The following is a 10,051-nucleotide window of genomic DNA, read 5'->3' on the forward strand; positions in this document are numbered from 1 at the left end:
GCCTATCAGCGGCTTCTGTACAGTGTGCAGAACATTGCGGCTCTGCTCTGTCCAATCAGAATCCGCCTCTCAAAAACAAACCCGCAACTTCCCCAGTGCCGTCAGCCGCGATGTTTAAAACGTATCCTTCCGCCTGCATAAAACTCTGTGTAACATAAACTAGTTCCTCACTTTGTGTCACTTTCAACAGATTGAAAAAGTTGCTTAATTAGATACGAGGAACCCCGTTTGAAGTCAACTTTCACACATTTTTCAGTTCAAGGCAAACGACCACTATTATGAACAACTCCATTACTTTAATACAAGTTATGATTATATTTCTTCTGATACAATAGTCCTCTCAATAAACCTCCACTAAATTTCAGTTTAGTTTAGTTTTTATTTTATACCAATAAAAACACAATGCATTGGTTAAGGAAAATATTTTCTGCCTGATAATACAATTATTTTTTAGGTTGATGAATTTTTAGTGATGATAACAGTGGCATTGCATACAGATAAATGTAGATTCCTGTTGCAGTTGAACAGCTCCAAATTATGAAAATATGTCTCTGATTTTGATGCAGGATGTAATGGAAGCCAATTGGCCAAGAGGCATCACCATGATTGGCGCCAGGTGGGTGGAGCAAGTTGCCACATTAAAGATAATGTAATAATACATGAGACAGTCTCCCAAAGCCAAAATCTGACTAGTGACTCAGCATAAATCAGTGGTTTCTGGCTCTAAGACAGAAAGGCTCATGATCACATAGCCTAACACTATTCTGACTGCCCTAGACCATAACAACAGAAAATAATTAATTTCATTAATAAAATGTAATGGTGTGAAACTGTATTTTAGCAAAACTACACACAAATACATTTAGAATTGCAGAATCGCATATTTGTGTGAGTTGTGATGCAGCAAAAACACATTATCTTTCTGTTCTCCTTGTTGACAGATTTTGAGACAAAATTGTTGACATGTCCTGTGACAGATACAGTAAATCCCACGACTGTGGGGGTGAAAAGTGACACACTGAATGTGACTGATGAGAAATCAGAGACGTGTTTCCCTCTGATAAATATAAAACCAATTGAAGTCTTTCCACCGTTGTGTCTTCACTCTTCAGCCCTCATTACAGCTAAATGAGCTTTTTTATTCCTTGTATACTTATTTAAGTATTCAATTATGATTTCAGTTCTATTTGTATTCAACTGACTGCAGTTTAGTTCTTGTGTGTCTGATTTATGTTTGTGTATGTTCAGCAACAGAAAAACAGACTTCATTTCATTTTGTAAAGGCTAGTGATACTAATGTTACACACCAACTGACTTCCCTAGGTCTCCAATTACACAGCATCAAGACTGGATTACCAACAGGCAAAGTGGGCCCTGCCGTTGGGCTTGTCGTGCATGTAAATTTAAAACAGGGAAAGTGCAGTATCAACTTGGCCATGTCCTGTAGAGGGACTGTCAAAATCATGTTTTGATATGTCATATATGTTCCTAATAACATGATATTTAATCAAATAGCTACAAACTAACACTAATTAAGCATTACTGCAGCATAGGCTGGTTGCTCTGAACTTGATGAGAACATGAAGGCAACAGAGCTCACACTGGACAGGCTGTTAAATGGGGTGTCAGTAGCTGTTAGTGCCTGACAACAAATTCTCCCCCATGGCGCCATGACAGCCTAACCAGGCCTGCACAGTGTGCGGACCATCTCACATCAGACAGCTTGTTCAACCTTTACCTCACTTCCCCTGTCTGACTGGAGAATACTTTTGACAATTTAGAAAACCAGATAGGTTAAGAGTAACTTTCCTGTGTGAAACATGACAAGCCCAAAGACAAGTATGCGCACAGCAGCAGGCTCGTATGCGCGTGTGTATGTGCGCGCACTCAGGTTGGAATTGACGGAGCGCATATCCCCACACTGCGGAGGAATACAGTGAGCCATACAGCAGTGGTTCGTCTTGCCTGCCCGCCTCCAGCAAGCCTTGTTCAGTGGCATCCGTCCATTTCCTCTCTCTCTGTAGCGTTAGCAGACCAACGTTTCCATCTCAAACAGACATGGTGAGTATTGAATTTAAACCGTGGTTTGTGATATGTACGACTTAAAATTGTTATGAATTGACTGAATGTCTGCTAGCGGTTCCTACGTTTCATACAGAGAGTCTATATGTTAAAATATCCTGAAGTAGCCTTCATTGCAGAGAGCGCGAATAGAGTGGGATTGGGTGTAACGTTACTGTTGAGTTAGCTAGCTAACTAGCTGTTAACACTGGCGGCTAGTTAGTGGCTCGTCGCTGCAAGCGAGAAGCTTCTCACGTCTCCTTTACTTAAGCTAATACTCGCCAATGAACTTAGTAGTTGTAATAGTTGATATTACACGTAAGTGTGCTGCCTGTCACAGGTGCCCACAGTAGGCAGTAGTTGTGGCGGCTGTGTTGGCCGCCGAAGTTAGCATCACAGCTACTGTTGCATCCACAATGAATGATATTCCGTTATCTGACAGCTTTAACATCAGTCAACCATGCACTTTCGCTTCAAAAGTCGTACAATATATAAATATAGTTTATTTCTTGAGTGAATCTGGAAACGCAATTGTTTAAGATGAATGCACAGAATGTTTGATGCCGGTTTTGCACCGAAATCTGTGACCAATCAAATGTCTGATTTACAGTCATTAGACATTCAGCTTCGAAAAAGGCTGATGGATGAGGTGTTGGTGGGGTTCATGGTTTCTGCTACTGTTATATCAAATATTGTCAACATTCCAGTTGTATTTTTACTGACTCTCACATTTTCATAGCCATTGCCATACAATTTGATAACATCAAAGTACAACATGTAACCGTTGTAAAAACTGCAGTAGTCACAGCTGGCAGTCCTAATTAGGTCATTATGGTGTAACACCTATACATGGTCACTTTACCACAGAATAAACCAGATATATTTGAGCTACTTATAAACCTAACATTTGACAATATTGATTACATTTGGCTTGCTTCATTCTATTTGGGTACTAACTGATGTTAGAATGAATGTCTTTAATAAAGTTTGGTCGGTCTTATTTATCTGAAAATTCCCCCAAATGAATGCTGTTTTGTCATTCCTAAAATCTGAAACATTTAAACAGCATACATTTTTATAGAGCTTTACCTCCAGTTCTGGTACATAATCTGGTTTGTTTGTCCCTCAACAGTCCCCAGGGAGTGGTAGCATTATTCATCAGTCATGGTCAGTAGTTTATAGCTCATGGAGGGAGTTCCTTACATTCACACAAATACTGTGCTCTGTCGTCATGTGGCAAAATGTGATTATATGGTGTCATGGACCTTTTCTTCGAGATATCATAGGCAAATCTGAAATGGACACAAAACTCGTTTGACAGATGCAATCTGCTGAACACATCATAGGCTCCTGTCTCCTGATTACACAGGGAAAGCCCTCTATCAGCAAACTCCTTTACTTATGTAAATACCTTTTCAACAAAGCCCTGCAGCAAAATGTCACTGAAATTTCGCTTTGTAGTTGATTATTTCTGGGTCAATTCTTAAGTGAATTTTCATTATTTTTAGTATTTCTTGAGTCATCCTCCTCACATGCATTCCTTTGACTTAAACAGTGGTTTGTTTCCTAAAGTGCAGCTGGTTTTCTGTCTCAGCAGCTCATTAACTTCAGTAAAGTGTTATTTACGTGCGTCCTAGTCATTGTTGTTCCTTTTTACACTGAAGAATGGCTGGAGTTGCAGTCGGTGGTTGGTCATTGGTCTCAGCAGTGTGAAAATCCAGTTTTTCATTCGTGGCATTTGTAACATGACAGACATTACTTCTCCCAGATTATATTATTCTTTGTAGTTTATAACTTTTGGTTACCTCAACCAAAGTCAGATACATTAGCTTTCACCTGTTTTATAGTCTAGTGGTTATCAAGCTATAGAATTAGGTCATAGCCATAAAATGACTACTTTTAGAAATATTTGTGGTAATCGCTGATTATTCTTTATTTTTTGTAGCAGTGATTGAATCAGTAAATATAAATATAACTCTGTTCCATTTTTCCCTTAAATGTCTTAATACTGTCCATGGGTGCTGTCAGAGTATATCATTGGGCTTCCATGCTACATCCGCACTATCCAACAGGAATGTGGTCTGTATTGCCAGGCATTGCAGCGCCTTGAGAGGAATTTGGCCTGGGTATTAGAAGGGTTAGCAGCTTGTTAACCATCGCTAGAGCACACACACACATCATCGCTGTCATTATCATCAGCTAAATTCTGAAAGCCTCATTATTATTGCTTGACAGTGCTAATACCTTTGTGGACGAAACAAGTTTTGACTGCTATTGTCACCTCTTGCTATTGCTTCCTCTTACTCTCTCTGTCCTCAAGGTCAGACAAACACAAATTGTAGTTGACATCAGATATCAATATTTGGAGTATTACTTACCATGAATACCACTGTGCTTTCATTTCTTAAGAAAGCTTAGTTTCTACATTGTATTTAATGGGACAACATTCTGGAAAAGATTCAAGACATCACAACATGGGTCCTTCTGTCTTATTTGAAACAAAAATACTATTACTAATGCTCAAAACCTACTCATGATTGTAGACATGTCATGGGCAATGGGAGGGGAATATGTTAAATATTTCTGGCAGCAGTATCTTGCAGAGGACACACGATCTACTTTGTCCTTTGAACATCTGGTTAGTCCATTCTTGCACATTCATCTGTAAACTAATAATTGTGACAGTATGGATTGAGTTTTGTAAAAAAAAAAAAAAAAAACAACCCGTCCATTTCTTTGCCATTCTACAACACAGGGTTTGCAGAACGAAATGCAAGTTGTAGGCCCTTTATGCTGCACATTTAGGCTCATTTACTTAAGACAAATCTTAACTGACTCATGACGGCCTCCCAGGGAAAAATGGTATGTTGCTCACAGACACTGTCGTAACTGTGTGGATTAGGGGCCCCTGTCAGAGGGGGCCATTTGGTGTGACCCATGATGCTGTCTAGGAGGTCTGATGACCAGCCAACTGATCCTCCCTAGGAGATGCAACTGTAGCAGTGAGATGACAGGCCACAGATTACCACATGCACGCACACACATAAAACCCCTGTGACCTCCCCCAGTCTGGACACTGTTACTGTCGCACACCTTAAATCAATTTTCCTGACCTCCTCTAGCCTGGCCTCCTGGCCTGTTCTCACACACACACACACACACACACACACACACACACACACACACACATTCTCTTTCTCTGTCAAAGCGTTGAAGGCTCTTCATCTATTGAACTACTGCAGGAGGTGGACACTTCATCTGTGCATCCACCTTTACCGTACATCTGCTGGGGAGATGGACAGGCTTACACAAACACACTGACATGCAGGCACAGGGAGTGTGGTTCTCCAGTCTCACCCAGTTGGAGTCAGATGCAGCCAGGGAAGGACAGCGTCTGGTCACGTACACTCACAGCCTTGCAAGAAAGATCAACAGTTAAGCAGACAGATTTATTGAGAGACAGACAGATGGACAAGTAACGAGGAGAACATCAACAGAAGGACCAGCATTTCCATCAGCTCTTCCTCCAGCTCATGGAAGACGGAGACATCGCCTGTCAGGTCAGTGCCAATCCACTGACCGATGCCACTCCAGAAGGATTGTGAAGTCTTCTGTCATCTATCCAGCCATCCACGCACTCTGGACCGATTGAAAGACAAGGCCTGCAATTATCCTGTCAGCTGATCACGGTTCATGTGTCCATCCAACCATCTAACTATCCAAGAGGACTTAAAAACATATTCTGTTCTGTCATTGACTCAAATCAAGTGTCAAACTCACGTTTTTTTTCTCACCAATACAGTTATGTAACTATTCAGAGAGATGGCAAAATCTGTTGTCCATCATTCCTATTGTCCACCCGTTTTACAAACCAGAAACGACTGATAGATGTCTGGTGATCATTTTTTTCATCCACCTGTTCCTCCTGACTTAAGACATCATTGCTGCCCTTCTTGCTATCATTCCCTCGTCATGCTGCCTAAGAAAGTCCCTCTGTACCCAGCAGAGGATGAGCTGGTGAGCCTGTCCACTGTCTATGACCTCTTGGACGAACAACAGCACTACTACAAGGAGCTCATACAGCAGCAGGAGAGGAACTACCGAGCCTTCCTACAGATGCTGATGGACACGTCGTCCAGCCGCATGGACGGCCTGGTCAGGGAGATGCAGGACCTGAGGAACTGTCTGCAAAGAGCCAAGGCTGAGCTGGCTGAGGTTAAAAAACAGGGCGTCCAGAACAACAAGCGGGCCGAGTGCCTGGCTGAAGGCTTGGTGATGGTGCGGGGGGCATTGGATGGCCTCAGCATTAAATCAGGAATAATTGGGGGAGGTGCAGGAGGAAAAGGCATGGACCTGAAGCAGCGCAGAGGAGGTGGTGGGTTAAGGCTGGATGGAGGAGGAAGAGGAGGTGGAGAAGCAAAAAAAACAGCACCGAAAGCAGTAAAGCTGGTGGCAGACCTCACAGATATCCACTTTGATGACATAAAGGTTGTACACAGATGCACACAGAGTGAAATGAAGGGGTTAGCTAGAGCTTTTAGCATTATTAGGTGTTGACTACAACTGGCAATGTATGCTGTGATGAGATGTTTGTATAAGTATGGTCACTCTAGTTGACACCAGTTTCTGATCCCAATTTTTTCTTTGTCTGGTCAATATGGTCGCATCACTTTAACTGTGACACCTGCTACTTTTAATGGTGTGTCCTCGCTGCCTGCAGCTTGCAGTCTTCCCTCTGACTTTTGATTGTTGCACAAGTGTGATGGTTTTTCTATTTTTTGGAGTGAAATGATAAATTGTCTCAGACGTGGACATGAGTTTATTAAAATATGTCACTATTTGAGTCCCAACCTTTACCTTAAGGACAAAGCTAATTTAGTATACAAGAGTGTATTTATTTTTCTCTTCTCTCTAACCCTATTCCTTCCGTCTCCTTCTGTTTTTGTTTTGTAGGCTGATCAACTAACAGAAGAGCAGATTGCGGGTAAGGCTACAATATAACAACACTACCATCTTTAGCAATTAATACACATTTCCTGCATAGGTTGACTTGCAATATCAGTGTTGTTGCATCTGCTGTTGCTAATATTTTTTCTTCTTGTGCCTGTACAGAGTTCAAGGAGGCCTTCTCCCTGTTCGATAAGGACGGAGATGGGACCATCACCACTAAGGAGCTGGGCACTGTCATGAGGTCACTTGGTCAAAACCCAACTGAGGCTGAACTTCAGGACATGATCAATGAGGTGGATGCAGATGGTATGCTGATTTTTGTTAAACCTGTCTTTGTAGACCCACTTTAACAATTCAGACAAGTTGTGTTATTAACGTACATCTGGCCCTCTCTCTGCCAGGCAACGGGACCATTGACTTTCCTGAGTTCCTTACAATGATGGCGAGGAAGATGAAGGACACTGACAGTGAGGAGGAGATCAGGGAGGCCTTCAGGGTTTTTGATAAGGTAAGTGTGTATGTTTGTTTTATGTTGTAAAGTTAAAGAGAAAAAAAAATAATGATTCTTTAATGTATATATTTTTTTAATCAGTAGTTTAGCAATATTACACAAAACTTGGTCTAAAATCACAGTGATTTTTTAGCTAAAGTGGACAACTAAGGAGAGGACTGCTTGCTCTGTTTGGCATGACAATGATATTTGACTAAGACCGTGTGTGACTAATTATAATGCTGTATGCGTGTGTGTTGGCCAGGATGGCAATGGTTACATTAGCGCAGCAGAACTGCGCCATGTGATGACTAACCTGGGGGAGAAGCTGACAGATGAGGAAGTAGACGAGATGATCAGAGAAGCAGACATCGACGGAGACGGACAGGTCAACTATGAAGGTACAGAATTGCAAAGTCTCCCTGGATACTTGAGACTAAACACCACCTCCCTTCATCCATCATTAGTATTATGATTAATTATGTTTATGGAGCAGTGCTAAATTATGTAAGCTGAAACACTGTTGATAGACGAGCTCTGTGTCAGTCTGTGTGTTTGATGGAGTGTCTAATCCTGCTTTCTATTAGTCTGATTCTGATTTTTTAACTGTTATAGTATACAAGTTAAACACTGTTCCTGATGGGTTTTTGTTTTTCTTTTCCCAACAGAATTTGTTCAGATGATGACTGCCAAATGAACTGGGCTCACATTAAGACAAAGAATCAGTCAAATGTTTCACTTACCTCTTATTGCAAAAATCTACATTTATTCATACTGTTCTGTATAGACAACTTAACTGAATGTTGGAAAAACTAAAAATCTGTCCATATAAACAAGCTCAAAAAAAGGTAAAAGACAAAAAGAAAAACCTAAATGAATCTGCATGTACTGGCTTGTATTCCCCGCCCCCCAGCGCTAAGCTGCCCAATCAGATCTCAACTCGTTAGCCAAGCAGCCTCTCTGCAGCTGGCTGGTTTGGCCGCTGCTCCTCTGCTTCCTGGTTCCATCTGCCTGATGTCATGATGATTATATGGGCTGGCCAATCGCCTTTCTTCTATGACTTCCTGTTTCTTTTTTTTTTCTGTTCTTCATGCATGCAGCTTTAGATGGGTTACTGTTGAGAGCCCAATGGCAGAAGGCTGTTGTTGGGCCTCAGGTTGGCCTGGGACCCACAGAGGAGGGGAGGGGGTTAGTTGACAGATGGATGGGAGTGAGTGAACCAGTGATACCTTTGCAGTTTGCTTACCTAAATGAAGTCAGTAACGACAGAGATATTTTTAAGAAAAATATTAAAATGGAATAAATAAGAACTCATTTTAGATTCTGTGTTTCTGGCATGTCAGGATACTCGCTTTATCCTTTGTGTGTTTACCTTTTTTGAGGTCTGGGCGGGGCATAGGTTTGACCCCCTTGGCATTGGGTGCATACTAGATTATTTTGAGGTCTGGGGTGGTCTTTAAAGGTGATGATATACTAGAGCAACCTTTGGGGTAATATCATCAAACAAGAATCTGTAGTTATTCCTCACTGAAGCATACTTCAGTTAAGCATATTGCCTCACAGGTTGCATGTGTATCATGATTCTAAGCGGTTGTTAATTTCAGTTTAGTGGGGACGGGGTCGGTGCTTTGCGGCATTTCTATCTTGTGTTTGTGTGTGAGTTTGCGTGTGTAAGTGTGTGTGTGGGTGCGGCGAGGCCCGGCCCGGCCCAGTCCAACTGTTCTGTTCAGTTCAGTTGATCTGCATTCCAAGTTGTACATGCTAGTCTTTACATTTTGTTTTTCCAATAAAATACCATGAACTAACGTGTGGTGTTGGTTGTTTTTGTGTTTGTGTCCTCAAAATGAGCCGACTTTGTGTTTTCTCAGTGAAGGCTGATTCTGTGGGGGGAGTGCTGCTTAAAATGACTCATCTGTGCTACTTATTGCATGTGATGTCTTTCTCAGTGCGTAAGTGTAAGCACAGACACTGAAGCCCACTAAAAAACGTTTTGTGAGGGTAACTGGTCAGCTCCTACATAATTAGATCTCATAAATGAGCAGTTATCAGAGGATCATACAGTTGGTCTGGTTTCAACAAACACTAGACGCAAACAGAAATGCTACAAAAAGTTGCTGCTCGTCAGTTTTTCACACAAGTATTTGTATAGCGGCTAAGTATTTGCACAGTATGGGAAATGGGATAAGAAAATCAAAGGTCAAGAAGAAAGTAATGGTGAATAAACCCACTCCATCTACATAAGTCACCATGGTTACTGGAATTATCTTTGTACAGCTGTTAACAAAAATCACTTCAAAAAGACAGCAGATAAACGTGCAATGTCCTGTCAATATCCTTTGTTTCATATGAGGGAAAGTTGGGTTAAAGATGGATTTTCAAAACATGGGTCTATTCAAAAGTCTGTTCTCAAGTTGCCCAACATGTCAGTGTCCCCAACACTAATGACCGTTATGGACACCAACATGCCGCCACTTTTCTAATGGTACAATTAGTGTCTATGTAGGGGTGCCACAAGGACTTCTCCAGATCGTCTGTCTGCAGATGAGGAGG

At 41.6% G+C, this 10,051-nt stretch overlaps 1 protein-coding gene across 1 annotated transcript; it reads left to right on the top strand.

Moving 5' to 3' along the window:
• Positions 1-1,940: 1,940 nt before the first annotated feature.
• Positions 1,941-9,306, top strand: calm1a (calmodulin 1a). Its single transcript, XM_073467313.1, has 6 exons — positions 1,941-2,061; positions 7,015-7,045; positions 7,174-7,317; positions 7,413-7,519; positions 7,767-7,902; positions 8,170-9,306. The coding sequence occupies exons 1-6, from the start codon at positions 2,059-2,061 to the stop codon at positions 8,196-8,198; spliced, it is 450 nt and encodes a 149-aa protein (XP_073323414.1). The 5' UTR covers positions 1,941-2,058; the 3' UTR covers positions 8,199-9,306.
• The last annotated feature ends 745 nt before the right edge of the window (positions 9,307-10,051 follow it).

Source organism: Pagrus major, chromosome 5 (assembly GCF_040436345.1).
Source record: "Pagrus major chromosome 5, Pma_NU_1.0".
Lineage (NCBI taxonomy): Eukaryota > Metazoa > Chordata > Actinopteri > Spariformes > Sparidae > Pagrus > Pagrus major.

What these genes read in the sequence shown, in the direction of transcription:
- calm1a (XM_073467313.1), top strand. An exon ending in CAATGAGGTGGATGCAGATG is followed by an intron (nt 7,318 to 7,412) that starts GTATGCTGATTT and finishes TCTCTCTGCCAG; the next exon opens with GCAACGGGACCATTGACTTT. An exon ending in CGGACAGGTCAACTATGAAG is followed by an intron (nt 7,903 to 8,169) that starts GTACAGAATTGC and finishes TTTTCCCAACAG; the next exon opens with AATTTGTTCAGATGATGACT.